We start from the raw sequence: 16,569 nt of genomic DNA, 5'->3' as shown, positions 1-16,569 counted from the left end.
AAGTTTGAATCATACAGGTGTTAATAAACAACAGGAATTCCCACATAGGTGAGCTTTTATGACATCTAAGCGTGTAGTTCAAAATTAATAGGAAGTAACATACATGGCATCATTAATGGTGTACAGATTATTTACCTACTTGGAGGGCTTGGACATGTAGATGAGTACTCAATATTTACATTTGTGAGTCTGGAGTCAGAAGAAAAAAACTTCCTTTCAAAACTTACCACAACTAAGATGTGAGGAGCAGTCATCTCGATCTCCTTTCAGTGCAGGTTCACAATATGGCCAGACCCCTAGGACTACCCATTCATCTTTATAACTGATATCCATTTGGAACAGCTAACAGGCTAACACCAACTGTCTTATTACACGTTTACTCTAAAATCTTTAAATTGAATTCCCTTAATCAGAGTGGTCTATTCTTTTTCAATATTTAGTTTTTTTCCTAAGGCAAGTATTTCAAAAATCATTAAGCCACTTATCTGTCTCCTATGATGGCCAAGGTGTGAAGCGAGACCAGATGTCTTCTTATCAACCTTCACACTGAGCCTGCAGCTGACAAATTATTGGAATTCTGGAATTTCATTTGCTTTTCTGAAATGAAGCTGCTAATTACAAGACACTGAAATTAAGTGCAAAATAACGGAGGAATTAGTATGAGGCTGAGAATCACTAGACACCTGTCTATATTGTGGCCACCACACTTTATGTTCCATCTTACCTTAGGCGAACTTTTAGCACACTGAGGCCTCTGTCAAAAATATTCACTGTGTGTGTATGTGTGAGTGCATATGCCTGGAGTGCAGACATGTGCAAGCTGTCTATTGAACGTCTACCAGGAGGTCTTTAGGATAAGAGGAAGCCTTCAAGAAAACTTGTCCTGAAGATTTGTTTCTGCCTTTAATGTGAAAGCAAAATTGTTACTTTTTTCCATTCTTATCTATTTTGTAATTCTGTTTCAAAAGTTAAGAAAACATAAATATGCAGAAATGTAATTGAGAATCTGCACAAATATTGAGTTGCAAAGCAAAACAGAGAAAACATGAGCATTCTAAACTAACATCACAGACATACAAAGGTGCTTGGTTGATTAAACATTACACATACAGTTTGTTCATTTAAATAAGTTTGCTGGTATGGGTTTTAGTACATCATTTCTAAGACCAGAAGTTCTCTTCCCTGCTAAAATTCAGCCATTTTGTCTCAGAACCACTGAGTCATTTTAATACATCTTTCCTTGTACACAAAATGATACACAGCAGTCTACTTGACATTGGTCAGAACTACACATACACATCCTCCTTTATGTAGCACCTTTTGAACAAGTTGACAGTATGATATAATGCTACTCTTAATGACAGGATTGTGGCTTCCGTGGGCACAACCATCATCCATCTTGTAAACAGCCATATCAAACTTATCTTTCATATCTTAATAAACCCTTTTTTTGCAGAAAAAGACAGTTTTTCAAAGAGGAAAAGCAATCGACAGAGGGGAAGTGGAGATTGGCACCCAAGTGATGCAGACCATTCCTCCCGGGCTCTTCTGGCGCTTTCATATTACAATTCATCACCCCATGTACTTGAAGTTCAATGTGTCTCTGGCACGGGATGCCTTGCTTGGGATTTATGGCAGAAGAAACATCCCTCCTACTCACACTCAGGTACAGCTTCCTGAGCTCTTTTAGTTGTTCCCTGTTTTTAATTCCAGTAAGGGATCATCTAGATTTGATTACTGCTGGTTTCTGTTTAAATATTTAACAATCATTAAATACTGTAGCATTGAGCCTTGTCAGTATTTGGGTATTCAGTGTACTACAATGCCGCATATGAAACTTAAATCAAATACAAGACAGCATGACTTCACCACAGAGAGTTTTAGAAATAATAAAAAACAGTTCATTTTTATAAAAATACATCTAGTGTACACTAAGGGCCATTAAAAAATGCTTAAACATCCAAGTTCCAGTTCAGCTTCAATTCATTGTCAGTGTCCAGAGTACAGTTACTAGAATGGTTAATACCAGAACTATCTTCAATGACACGTGCTGGAAATATATATATATATATAGTGATGTGTGAGTCCCTGTCTTGCCCCCCAAAACATGAGGCTGAGTCTCAGTACTTTAGCAAAACCACCTTTTTCCAGCTTGAAACAGGAACAGCATGGTTATTTATTGTAGTGGAATCTACCACTCTCCTATACACAGACACAGCAATCATGCAGGGTCGAGCCCAGGATAGTGGCCAAATAATATTGTTCCCTGCATTTATAATGTTCCTTGCATCACCCATCGACGGCAGGCACTTATAGCGTGACCATGATCTTTTTAGATTTGTTTTTGCGGCAAGCTGCTACAGCGCTGGGAGCCTGTGGTTACCCCAGCAACTGATAAGATCTATTCCACAGACGCAGCAATCGCACTTCGGGACGGTCTTCAGCGAGTCCCATAAGAGTTTAGAAACCTTACTATATATATATTGTGGCAGGCAGCTGGGTCCCATGCCCGGCCGGGACTCCCCTTCTACATATGTTCCAGGGGAGCAACCATGGGCGTCTCAGTACCTCCCCCGGGACGCTTGGTGACAGCCTCCCTGGCTGACGATGGTGCCTCAGTTTCCTGCAGGGCTGCATGGGAGATGGAGTTCTCCACAGCCCTATTGGGATCTGGGGTGGCCGCCAGGGGGTGCTGCATGGGTCCATGAGCCGGCCTGGACAACTCTACATCTCTACCCAGAAGTGCAATCAGAAACAGGTGGAGGACAAAGCTAGACGGGAGTGTTGTGTGGTTATTTGTGCTCATTTGGACTGTGTTGTGGCTGGGAGGTTCACGGGGAAGACGTGCCCTCCAGCTGAAGAAAGTAAAGTCTTTGTGTGTCAGTCAGTGCTGGGTCGGGCACTATACAGCGTCTAATTCACAATATATATATATATATATATATATATATACATTGTGGAGAACAGCCTGGACACAGACAGGCGGACACGTAGGCTGAACGTCCAACACACATTTATTATACATTTTATAAGTGACACACAGCACACAACCCACTTTCACCCCAAAGTCCAAGCCTCTTACAATGCCTCCTTCTCTAGGTCCCACTTCACTCCTCTCCTCCCGAGCTCTTGCCTTCTTCCTCCCAACTCCAGCCATCGAATGGAGGAAGGCAGCCCCTTTTAAACCCACCCGGATGTGCTCCAGGTGCCTCCCAATGAGTGCCTGCCGGCACTCCCTGGTGTGGTGGAAGTGCCGGTTGTGCACCCGGAAGTACTCCGGGTGTCCCTGGTCTTCTTTCCCCCAGCACTTCCTGGTGTGACGCAAGTGCTGAGGGCCAGGGCTCCTTTGGCATTTGGGTGTCGCCAGGCAGTGACCATTGTCCATTATAGGGTTGAGCTTCCAAGCTCCTTTCCTGTGGTCCCCATAGCCACCAGGGCGGTCGCCCCCTCGTGGTCTGGAGGAGGTGTAATCCCTCCTCCGGTCCTTCCAGGCATCCCCTATACAGTATATATTAGGTTTTATGCAAATACTACGCAAATACAACTCTATGTTATATAAGAGACTTCAGCATTCACCAATCCCCATCAAATACTCATGTATACAGTATATTTAATTGCCATGATATTGAAGGTAAAATCAATAATCCAAATAATGCTGTCAGGCGAGTGCCAATGCCCACTTCCTATGCCCTTTTAATTCATGAGGGGTCCTGGATCTACCCAGAAGTGCCATTAGACCTCCTCATCCAGGATTTGTTCTCTTCAGGTATGAAAATGTTTCCCTGAATGTGCCTTAGAATTGTTCTCTGCAATAGTCTCACCAAGTTCAGGGGGCTGGCTGTGTTCTGTATATACGTATATGCAGTACAGGTGCTGGTCATAAAATTAGAATATCATGACAAAGTTGATTTATTTCAGTAATTCCATTCAAAAAGTGAAACTTGTATATTAGTTTCATTCATTACACACAGACTGATGTATTTCAAATGTTTATTTCTTTTAATGTTGATGATTATAACTGACAACTAATGAAAGTCCCAAATTCAGTATCTCGGAAAATTAGAATATTGTGAAAAGGTTCAATATTGAAGACACCTGGTGCCACACTCTAATCAGCTAATTAACTCAAAACACCTGCAAAAGCCTTTAAATGGTCTCTCAGTCTAGTTCTGTAGGCTACACAATCATGGGGAAGACTGCTGACTTGACAGTTGCCCAGAAGACGACCATTGACACCTTGCACAAGGAGGGCAAGACACAAAAGGTCATTGCTAAAGAGGCTGGCTGTTCACAGAGCTCTGCGTCCAAGCACATTAATAGAGAGGCGAAGGGAAGGACAAAATGTGGTAGAAAAAAGTGTACAAGCAATAAGGATAACCGCACCCTGGAGAGGATTGTGAAACAAAACCCATTCAAAAATGTGGGGGAGATTCACAAAGAGTGGACTGCAGCTGGAGTCAGTGTTTCAAGAACCACCACGCACAGACGTATGCAAGACATGGGTTTCAGCTGTCACATTCCTTGTGTCAAGCCACTCTTGAACAAGAGACAGCGTCAGAAGCGTCTCGCCTGGGCTGAAGACAAAAAGGACTGGACTGCTGCTGAGTGGTCCAAAGTTATGTTCTCTGATGAAAGTAAATTTTGCATTTCCTTTGGAAATCAAGGTCCCAGAGTCTGGAGGAAGAGAGGAGAGGCACAGAATCCACATTGCGTGAGGTCCAGTGTAAAGTTTCCACAGTCAGTGATGGTTTGGGGTGCCATGTCATCTGCTGGTGTTGGTCCATTGTGTTTTCTGAGGTCCAAGGTCAACGCAGCCATCTACCAGGAAGTTTTAGAGCACTTCATGCTTCCTGCTGCTGACGAACTTTATGGAGATGCAGATTTCATTTTCCAACAGGACCTGGCACCTGCACACAGTGCCAAAGCTACCAGTACCTGGTTTAAGGACCATGGTATCCCTGTTCTTGATTGACCAGCAAACTTGCCTGACCTTAACCCCATAGAAAATCTATGGGGTATTGTGAAGAGGAAGATGCAATACGCCAGACCCAACAATTCAGAAGAGCTGAAGGCCACTATCAGAGCAACATGGGCTCTCATAACACCTGAGCAGTGCCACAGACTGATCGACTCCATGCCACGCCGCATTGATGCAGTAATCCAGGCCAAAGGAGCCCCAATTAAATATTGAGTGCTGTACATGCTCATACTTTTCATGTTCATACCTTTCAGTTGGCCAACATTTCTAAAAATCCTTTTTTGCATTGGTCTTAATTGATATTCTAATTTTCCGAGATACTGAAATTGGGACTTTCATTAGTTGTCAGTTATAATCATCAACATTAAAAGAAATAAACATTTGAAATACATCAGTCTGTGTGTAATGAATGAATCTAATATACAAGTTTCACTTTTTGAATGGAATTACTGAAATAAATCAACTTTGTCATGATATTCTAATTTTATGACCAGCACCTATATGTGCCTTTACTAATACTACAGTACCCTTAAATAAACTTTACAGAAAGTCATTGAATGGATACTAAATCCTTAAAATTTTCTATATTCATAATTCGTATGTGCCATGAGACAGAACTTTTTGCTGCTTACCATGCACAGGTAGCTGCATGGATTTCCAAGAGGTTTCTCATTGAGCGCCCACTTAAACAATCAGTAGCTGGGTGAGAAATGGGGAACAGGATTGGAATGATGCAAGTAACAGGTTTAATTTAGTCCACTTCTCTTTATTCTTATATAGATTGTACAAATATAATGTGGAAGTTTATCTGTTTCTCCATTCCTCTCGTATGCTTTCTTACACAACATTTACAAGTGCAATTATCCTCGAGCTGAAAGTTAATGCAGAGAATGAGTTCCTGCTGGGAGGTAAGTGACTAAAAACTCCTTTTTTAATTTAGAAAGGTTCAGTGCATATCATCGGTTTGTCCTGTAGTCCACTGCTTGTGTTTTGCAAATTTTATTGCATAATAATACATAATAATAAAGTGTACAAATAAAATAGAATAAAATAGTAAAAATAAAGTGAGAGTATAGCTTTCATTCCATAGTCAGCCATTCTTCCTCCTTCAAAACTGAACCAGCCCATCAATATTATTGAACGTTATGTTTTATCTTGGAGAGTAAGCTGCAGTTTTAAGAAGCCCACACCATTTCAGCCATACAAAAGACAAGATCAGTAGTGAAAGGAGTGGTCCACATAACTCCTTTCTCGTTCTTTTCTAGTCATGACTGACTAGATGTGAGGCTGTTACTTGTATTTCAAAATGTCGTAAACACAAATACTTCTTCCTTAATTACCTATTCAGAATGTTTTGATGGGTTGACAATTCTTTTCTCAATAGTGTATAGCTCCAATAAAATTATGCCCCTTTATTTGATATTTGATAATTAAAAAACTGACAGAAATAGTGCTATTTTTTAGTTCATTTCAAGCCAAGTAAATCCTGCTGATTACACCACAACTGCCGATAATGTGGCAAATTCTGTAGTTGAGTTTGTTTACTAAACACATAAAGGTCACAGCCTGCAATTCTCATCAGTTTTGCTTGCAGTGCTCCCAGGTGGTCTCTCTTCCACACATTAAGCATGTTTAGTGTCTGAGATTAAATGAGATTGGGCACACTCACACCGGCATGACCATCAGCTAAAATGCTCATCATTTGAGTTATGGCTGGGCATATATGAAGCTGATAAATGGGAGTCTTTGACCTGAGTGACTGTTTATCTTGTGTCTGTACACTGTGTTCACATATTAGTATTTATTAGAAAACATAAGTGACTTTTAAGTGCCAAAATATAAGATGCTAACTTACTAAGTGTTATGCTGCACAGCAAGAGTCATGTTCTGACAGATGTGAAATGTCCAGATGTGACGCCTGATTTGCTGCTTGAGAATTAATGTGTGCATCCCAGTGGCAGCAAGATTAGCTCTTTTCATGATCAGGCATTTTTAAGCACAGTTACATTATACAAAATATGGCTTGTAACTAACTAACTCCCAGTAATGACAAAACAATCATCATACTGATCATAGAAACTCACTGAAGGCAGAAGGTATAGCATGATCCTCCCTCTACCCCACCCGTTGCTTTTCAGAAAATTCTGACTTCAGGCTTAAAGATTATATTGAACAATTCTAATGATGATTGCTAGCTGAAGGAAAAAGCCTGCACTCTCTATCAGGTCAAGCACCATAACCTTCTTGATTGGGTGTCTTTTTTTCTTCTTCTTAGTTTGATTTTGTGAAATTGCTGGATGGAAAACAGCTGATTAAGCAGGAGAACAAAGGTTCAGAAGACTCCTTCTTCTCACCAAGGAATCTGATCCTCACCTCTCTTCAGGAGACCGGCTTTATTGAGTACATGGACTTAGGTACCTGGCACCTGGCATTTTACAATGATGGGAGGAAGATGGAGCAGGTTTTTGTTCTCACGACAGCTATAGGTAAGCAACAATCGTTACTGGAGCAGGGAGTACAGACATCTAAATGGGAATATGCTTAGGCACTGTGCAGAGCAATAATGTCCAGTGAAGAAGAACATCAAAAACAATGTGAAAGTCAAAGCGTTCAAGTCAGTACACTTTGGTGATATTGTGAAATAGGATGAGACTGCTGCTTTTAGGACCGGATCATTATACCCGCGGTTTGACAGCAGTAGCTTGCCAGTTCATCCACAAAAAGAAAATCAATTCACAGATGTCTGTGGCTTTTTCATTCTCGGTACAATAATGAAGTATGAAGTGCCTGACAGTGCAGAAAATGCCTGGTAAAAGTAGTCACTTTTGTCTAGTCAAACTTTTTTAATGCAGTGTATTGATCAATCATCCTCACTTCCACTTTATGAACCCAGATTTTCCAGAGCAGGGTATAAGCCTATCCTATGAATGCTGGACTTGAATGGGAAGCCAAAACATGCCAGGGGACATTTAAATGCCCACTCATTCAGACCAGGCCAGTTTAGTGCTCAAACATGTATATCTTTGAGATTTTGGAGGAAACTGGGGCATCCACACAGACACAAGGAGAAAGAGCAGACTCCACACAGGACAATAGTTAGTGCACTTCTAACCACTGTGCTGCCGTTAAAGAAATCATCGAAATGTTGTATATTCCTCCATTGGCATCACATAGCGTTAAACGCTATTTGGAAAAGCAAATGACATCTACTGTATAATTAAACTCTAAGGTCTGTGTGTGTGTGTCCTGTCCATCCCAGCCGTCTGATTGGTCAGTTTGGTTTTGGTGATGCGATTGAAAGAGGAAGCATGTCAGATACACAAGGAAGAGTAAAGGTATAGAAGCCACACCGAGCGTTGTCTTCAAAGAGTGAACAGGAGGCAAGCAAGGTGCCTCAAAATGATAGAGTCTGAGAAGCAGGCTTTATGGGAATACACTCCAGAGAGGCAGCGCCACTCAGGACAGGTTCATACAGACGAAAGGCACTGAAGGTACCTATAGGGCAAGAGATATGAAATAGTTTTACATTTATTCTATTAGCTGTCTTTGACAGGTAATATGGCTGGTTACTGTATAAAATCAGCACAACAGAGTATTGAATGTTCATAATAAAAACATGAATGGTCAAATCAACAGGACAGTAAAATAAAGGATATGACAAACAGAATAATAAAGTTTGACAAGCACATTTAAGAATTTCAGCTTCAAATTATAGTAGACAAGAGTCAAACCTTCAATAGTGGGATAAAATGAAATTTATGGACAGGTTTCAAGCGAGAGTTGCAGAAAATGAATATTTTACTATACTGTACATAGAATATAATCCCATAGTACTTTACATGAAAGACATGATAACACGGTTAGACATTGCATTCTAGGTAAAAAAAAAAAAGACATGGCAAACCTGACCGGGATAATAAAATACCAAGATGTTACACTGACAATAAATGCTTGGCCATTTATAGCAGTAATCTTCACAGCAGTAAAGTATAGCAGTGAGAGCCAACCATCAAGAAAGAAGAACAAAAGGAAAATAAAGCTTTTGAACTGTGGTGCTGGAGAAGATTAGTGTGCATATAATGGACTGCAGGAAAACAGACTGCATGCTAGAAAATCTACAATAAAGCTGAAAGTAAAATGTCAGTCACATGATGAGAGAAGGAGGATTACTAGAGAAGGTTTGGTGAGGCTGATCATTACAAAAGTCACAAATAAGGAGAAAAGGAAGAAAGAAAACAAGATAGCATCATAGAGCATACTAAGCTGTAAATTCTGTCCTAGCAGAGTTGATTTTGTCTTAACTAGTGTATATATTACACATTATTTTAGATATGATTTTAAAATGAATTGGAACCCTGAGAGGAGGGTGTATGTTCCAGTTTTTGGTAAATTTCAAGGAAATTCCAGTGATGGGCATAGCATCGGCTGCAGACCCCATGAAAAGCAGCTATGCTTTACTGGAAATTTGATACAGGGTAGTTCTATGTGGCTTTCACAGTGCAGGGAGTCCTGTTTCAAAATAGTATGGTGGCATATTGTCAAATGTTGGGGCTGGAGACATGACTCTAGTGCTAAGGGTCACAATAAAACTTTTAAAGGGGCCAGCTGTAATTAAGCCTGGCTGTATTCAATCAGATTACTCTTATTGATTTAACTGAGGGTAATCACTTATTCACAAAGTGCCAGTTGTTGTTGGATAGCAATGAATGACGTAAGTGAAAAAAGTTAGCTGTTCACTCAGATGTCTTTTATCCAATCTCTCTATTATAAAAAAAAATCATGGGAGGGAGGAAGACTAGGGAGACAAGATGTGATCTTCTCGGAAGACAATTTGACGTCCCGCGAGAGACACTTTAACATCACGCGAAGACAATTTGACGTCCCGCAAGACAAGGCCGTGAGATGACATTTAAAACAAGTTCACGGACATCAAACCAAGCAGTTGTTGGAATGCTTTTGGCAGACAGACATCATGTGCTCCCAGCTCTTAAAACAATGACAAGCAGAACACGCAGCTTGCCAGCAGCAGCAGCAGCAGGTATTCAGCAGATGATCTGACCTCTTCTCCTTAGCGTGCGTTCAGCCCCCTCCTTCACAATGCAATATATATATATATATTTATATACAGTATACTAGCTGTGTAAGCCCGTGCTGTAAAAAGCCCGGGCTCTTAGAAACCATGGATTCTGGCACTTCAATCAATCAATCACATATGTTGTGCATTAGCGGCTAAGCAAGTTTCTCTTTTGTCAGTGGTTTTACTTTGGCGACAGAGTCGATTTCTTTGAGCTTCATGCTGTAGCCTCGCACTTCCGGGCTGGACAGCCAGAAACACACACTTCCATGTGTAGACATTTATATATAAGATATATACGAGGGGAGACCCAAAAATAACCGGAAATATTTTTAAAACGTGTTTAATTTAATTTTCTGTACAAACTACAATTAGTCTCCTTCAAAGTACTCTCCATTGGCGGAAATACACTTATCTAACCGTTTGTTCCATTGTTCGAAACATTTTTTAAATTCGTCTGAAGTAATGCCCATTAATGCTCTGGTCGTTTCTTGTTTTACCTCTTCGACGTCAGCAAAACGCCTTCCTTTCAAGTCTTTTTTCATCTGAGGGAACAAAAAGAAATCACACGGAGCTAAATCCGGTAAGTAGGGTGGGTGGTTCAGGGTTGTCATACCGTTTCTTGCCAAAAATTGGCAAATGCTGAGAGCAGTGTGAGATGGAGCGTTGTCATGATGAAAGAACCAATCGCCCAACTCCCACAAATCAGGGTGTTTCCTTCTCACACTGTTGCGCAACCTACTTTTACAAAAAAATTCACTGAACACAAGCACAACCTTCCAGACTGATGGCACTTGGCAGACTGACTTGTGAGGAGTGTAACTAGATCGCCCTAGCGACCCAACCACGTACTACAAGTACCAACCTGACAACAACAAAATTCCGGTTATTTTTGGGTCCCCCCTCATATAAAACACAAAGGGAAAAGATGCAGGGTTGGGGGCCACTTTGATAACGCAGTGTGATATCCAAAATGAAACTGCAATAAAAGAACTACAAAAAACTAATTATGGTCCGAACTCAAAAACTCTTAAGAGAAAGCACTTCTGTGGAAGATGCTTCATATCTAACAGTTGCAGGTTTGACAATGAATGCTGGCTTTCAGTTCTTCATTTTCCTATATATTTCTGGTTAAGAGGAAAGGGCAGGACTTCTGTGTCTGTTCAGGAAGTATTGTAAGAGGTCCTCTCTTATAAATATACTGTATATGCATTGTCTGACTGTATATTGACACTCATACACATTAGAGGGTCACCTTCCAGGTTCATCAGAGATAAGCACTACCACCCTGGGACATGAGGGGGCACTGTTGATGATGATGTTGTCACTTTTTCCATACACAGCACAATGAGGGTAACTGACTCCACCCCTTCCAGGTCAGCAACAACAAGGCCTAGTCGCTCTCAGCAGAGACTGTCTAATTGCAGCACAAGCAGATTGCCGGACGGAGCACTGACTTAGCCAGTGTAATTTCCTCTGTGTGGGATAGCACAGCAGTTTTCTCGGCAATATTGCCTTATCTTTCTGTATAGCACCATCAAGCTCTTGTTTCTTTTGGCACTCAATGGCGCTAAACTATGTACTGCAAATAATATTCTGTTTATTGTCTTATATCATAAACTGTATATTGTTTGACACTGTTCTGAAAAATGTAACATATTCACATCATTCAGTCTTTACTTTATCCTGTTTTTATGCATTATGATGTGCATTTATTTTAAATTATTTTATGTTTTTGAAGTGTAATAACATCTTTTGATTTTCAATTGAATTTTCCTTGCCATCTTCTGTGCTCTATAATTTAAAGTGATTACATTACTAATGTTTCTTAAGCAATCAGAACAGTCACCATTTGTTTATTGCATTGTTCTTTAGTAGTTCACATGAGTGACTTGCTCATTCCCAATTATTTAGCTAAGATTTTAAAGTTATGACTATGGTAACTAAGTTCAGCATTAATATCTATAAATTTCTCTGTTTCTATAAGTGCTACGTGTTATATACTGCATAAATTAAATGGGATGGAGGATGCACACCTTAATTCAACTTTTATACACAATTTACAAAGAAGCAGAACAAATTCATAGTAGCCATCATACAGCCCTGTACTATGAATGATCTTTGCCCAGTTGGCAGCCTTCGATAATGTAAAAGGTCTACAATTGTGATGCAATATAAGTATAAATGACTTCATGCACTGTGTCTCTAACTGTGAGCACATGTTCTTTTTGTTTAGAAACCATGGATGATTGTTCTACAAACTGCAATGGCAATGGAGAGTGCATATCTGGCCACTGCCACTGTTTCTCTGGGTTTCTTGGACCAGACTGTGCAAAAGGTAGAAATGTCTTTTATTAATGTCTTTACAATTTTGAATAAAAATTGTGTTTCATTTGTATGTGTATAATTTTGGCTCTATTGAGATTTTCTGGCATTCAGAAAGTTTTGCAGTATAGACTTTCTAAGACAGAGAGTGTTAACTTTTTAATCGTCTGTGGCTTATACAGTCTCTGTCATTAACGTATCTTCTGTGATCTCACTTTCTATCCATGATACAACTAGTGATATCAGTCTTCACATAACCTCTGTCACAATCTACTCTTTTTATTTTATTTTGCTCGTTTATTTATTATTGTCACAGTTTTAGCATTGTGCTATGATGACGTCATTGCTCTGTCGTTTTGAATTTTTAGTTGTTATGACACCACATGTTGCTAGGCAGCGTGTCCTTTGCAAGTGTGTGCCTGTCATCTCCCAGCATGGTCATCTAACTGTGGTGGCCATCTCATTTAAGAACAAGCTTAGCTTCCATAAAGTGAGAAAAGTTGGTTTCTCTGGCAACTTGTGTTTTTGGGATTTTGACTTTTGTTTTTGACCAACATTTATCATGGCTTTAAGCCTGCCTGTTCCTTTTCATTTCATTTCTAATCTTTTGATCTGCTGTGATTCTACGTCAGCTCTGTCCTGACAGTTCCTCTTGTTTTTGCCCTCCACTTCACTTTTCTTTCCCAACCTTAGTGGAAATAGCAAAACAGCTATGACACCCCCAGATGTAAACATCTTGCACTTTGGTGACTGTGGCTATTATAAAAACATGACCTGTGACCATGTTCTGTGAAGTTAAATGACAGCTTCCATGACCTCCTTAATGGCTATAGAAGTCTGGCATCACGCCCGACTAGACCTCTTTGAGTGGGATGCCTTTTATATTTCATGTGTATGTGACAATTAGAACACCAAATAATTAGATGGTTCTTGTATAAAAAACTTCCATTGGAATAAGTAGATAACTAATAAATACACAGTCTGTACTGTATCCATCAATGACCAAAGCCCTGATAGTCCCCAGAGCATTTATGGAAAACTTCTTTGGGTAATAGATTAGCCAGAAGAATAATGAAGACTACATAAGCTCCTTCAAATAGGAAAGTACATTCATTTTCAAAATCTGGTTACTTCACAATAAGACCACTTAGAGCAGGGGGGTTCTCAAAGTCAGTCCTGGGGTACCATTGTGGCTGCAGGTTTTCATTTGTGCCTGTTTTAAAAGTCACTCAGTCACTCTTACTAATTGATCTAATTGTTCAGTGTGTCTTTTTTGTTCTCTTATATTGCACTAGCCACCCCCAATGGCTTCGTCCGCGTATTAGTGAAACAGGACAGTGAGGAGGGGGGCCCAGCTCTCTACTGCTGACATAACTCTTCCCCCTCCCCTCGGCCTGCAGCCTCTGTCTTGGATTAGCACAAATATATCACTCCTGCAAGCGAACTATGATTCTTAGCATGACGAGAGAAGTCACAAAATCTACCGGAATGTTCAAGCAAATGATAGGAGAAAAAATATCTAAATCCGTTAAGTAGTTCTCTCATTCGCTAACTAAGTGGAGTTAAGGTTCCGCCCGAGGCAGATGCGTGAATGAGGAGGGCCTCCCCTCCCCCTGCAGCCTGATGACTCTCTCAGATTCCCGCTAATAAATTGGTACCGCAAGCGAACTATGATACTTAGCGCGATGAGAAAGTCGCAAAATGTACAGAATGTTCAAGCAAATTATAGAAAAAAACCCGATCTAAATCCGTTAAGTAGTTCTCTTGTGAAAAGCAGACAGACATACAAACGGGTCTAAAAAGCTATAAGAAATTTCACGCTTGGACCTCGAAATTTTTAAAACCGTTTCTTAACAAGCATATATGGGTCAAGGGTAATCTACATTCCAAATTTCAAGTCCCAGGTCCTCATGGTTCGGGAGATTTCGTGATGAGTGAGTCAGTGGTATTTGGCGTTTATATATATAGATTCAGAAAAATGCTCTGGTATGATATGTACGGTATATTTTAGAAAAAAAATTCAGAAATGATTTTAAAAGTTTAACTCTCTTTTACCGTTTTTGCTTTATTTCAGCATTTTCTAAGGTGTTTACTCCTTTAATCGTATCCCAATACAGACTAACAGTGCAGGCAAAGGAGTGAATGATAGGGACTGCTAAAGTGGAGCTGCTATGTCAGTGTCATCTTCATTTGTGTGCTAATGAATAAAAAAAGGCAAAACTCAGTGGTTCTGAAGTTCAGTTGTAATGGTCCAGGGTAACTGCAGGTGTTTATCCCAACCAACGTCTGCTTTTAGCTGGACTCCTGCCTTCATTAACAAAGCTGTTGTTTCTCGCAGCAAAAAATTGAAAAAGGAAAAAAAATTATGTCCCTCATGCTGGCACCAGAGCTGTCAGGCCACACATTCATTGAATGAGACAATATTTTGAAAATGTGAAACTGTGTTGAAAAGTCTGCATGGGGTCTTGTAATTTGCCATCTCCTGTGATTTCTAGTTGTATAATGTGACATACTGAAGGTGAGAAGATCCAGCAACTTCAGTCATAAGGTTTGACATTCCCCCTGACTTGAAGTTGTGTAACATACTTCCAGCTTGAAAGGCATTGTTAAAGCTCCCATCACACTACACAACGTTTCTAATGATCTCTACATAGTCTTAGAGAGTCAGTGGCAGTGAGGGTGGGCTCCCATAACTACCAGTTGTGTAGTTTAACATACTGTACCCAGTGACTCAGTCATACTGCTGTGCGAGTTGACCAAACAAAAATTCAAGTTGTAGGGTCAGGCTTGTGTGAGTGCAAGAGCTGACAACTGCTGAGCACTCAACTGAACTTATAAGACATACTGTACAATGTAGCCACAACTGTAGTAGGAAAGTGAGTGTTTTGGACCACATAATCAGAGGAGTGCTCATCAGTCTGATGTTTCGTGTTTGTCATACAACGACAGAGTGGAAAAAGGCAAGCAAAGGGCCAAGACTGATTAATTGGCCAAAACTGGAAAAGTTTATACAGCTGCTGCTAGGTACAATAATTGGCTGTCAAAATACAGGGAGCTTGCAATATTTTGGAAATTTAAAACCATGCTGATAAATTGTCACAGAGTCGTGTAATTTGTAATCCCCTGTGATTTTCAGTCATGTAATCTGACATCTTCAAGGCAATGAAATCCAGCAACTGCCATTTTTAAGTCTGAAGCCACTCTAAACAGATGCTCTGTAACTTGCCGCTAGCTTTTTAAGCTCTGAAATGCTTAAAATGTCAAACATCAAGCAATCACATTTTGCAAACTCAAATGTGTGCCTGCATACACTAGGCAAAAGGAACACCACAGTTCCATTGCATGTTGCTTCATGCAATTTGTGATTTAGTCCCCCCACAAACAAGAGGTCTTTCTTTTTAATAGGGAGTCAGTTTTTCAAGTACATTTGCTGTGATGGTTTGGTGGAGATGAGTGTTGAAACAGTCATTTCTGATTTGTTCTGCTCTGGTGTGAAAGCGTGTTGCTAAAGCAGGGAGCATCTTGCAGAGCTGGCTTGGACCAAATCAATCTTCATGCTTGTTTTCCAGAGAAATTCCGAAAGGAAGAATGAGTGAGTGGGGATGTCAGATTTGGAATCTCCAGAACACACTTGAATGAAGTTCGATTGTTACTTAAATAAATTGCCAGTTAATGGTAGTAGCATTAAATTTCACAAGATGAAGGATCGAATTGGCAGGCTTTTGTATGGTTTCGGGAAATAGAGTCTTATGAAATAATTATCATTCACAGATTCCTGCCCAGTGCTGTGCAATGGCAATGGAGAGTATGAGAAAGGCCACTGCACCTGCCATACTGGATGGAAGGGTCCTGAGTGTGACATTCCTGAAGACCAGTGCATTGATCCTACCTGTGATGACCACGGCACCTGCATCAAAGGGGTCTGTGCCTGCATTGCTGGATATAAAGGAGACAGCTGTGAACAAGGTATGGAGAATCCCTCACTTCGGCCTCTGCTTGCCTTCATACTACCCATCATTCAGAAAAACACACCTCAGATGTGCACCTTCAGTGGGCCATTGATCAGCATGGCAGCTACATCACTACTAACTAGCTACATTACAATCCTAGCCATTTAACTAGCTGCATTGTTATTCTTTACAGTGCATTATTGCAGCAAGGACTACTTTTATAGAATTGATGTCCGTCCTGA

The 16,569-nt window shown here is 40.3% G+C and overlaps 1 protein-coding gene across 1 annotated transcript in view; it reads left to right on the top strand.

Moving 5' to 3' along the window:
• Positions 1-16,569, top strand: part of tenm1 (teneurin transmembrane protein 1) — a 900,581-nt gene that overhangs the window by 649,439 nt on the left and 234,573 nt on the right. The window contains 4 exon segments of the mRNA XM_051935222.1: positions 1,467-1,666; positions 7,254-7,464; positions 12,289-12,390; positions 16,149-16,343. Coding sequence (XP_051791182.1) covers positions 1,467-1,666; positions 7,254-7,464; positions 12,289-12,390; positions 16,149-16,343 — 708 coding nt within the window.

This window comes from Erpetoichthys calabaricus, chromosome 12 (assembly GCF_900747795.2).
Source record: "Erpetoichthys calabaricus chromosome 12, fErpCal1.3, whole genome shotgun sequence".
Taxonomy (NCBI): domain Eukaryota; kingdom Metazoa; phylum Chordata; class Cladistia; order Polypteriformes; family Polypteridae; genus Erpetoichthys; species Erpetoichthys calabaricus.
Note: the sequence above shows the minus strand (reverse complement) of the source record. Positions and strands in the feature narration are given on the sequence as shown.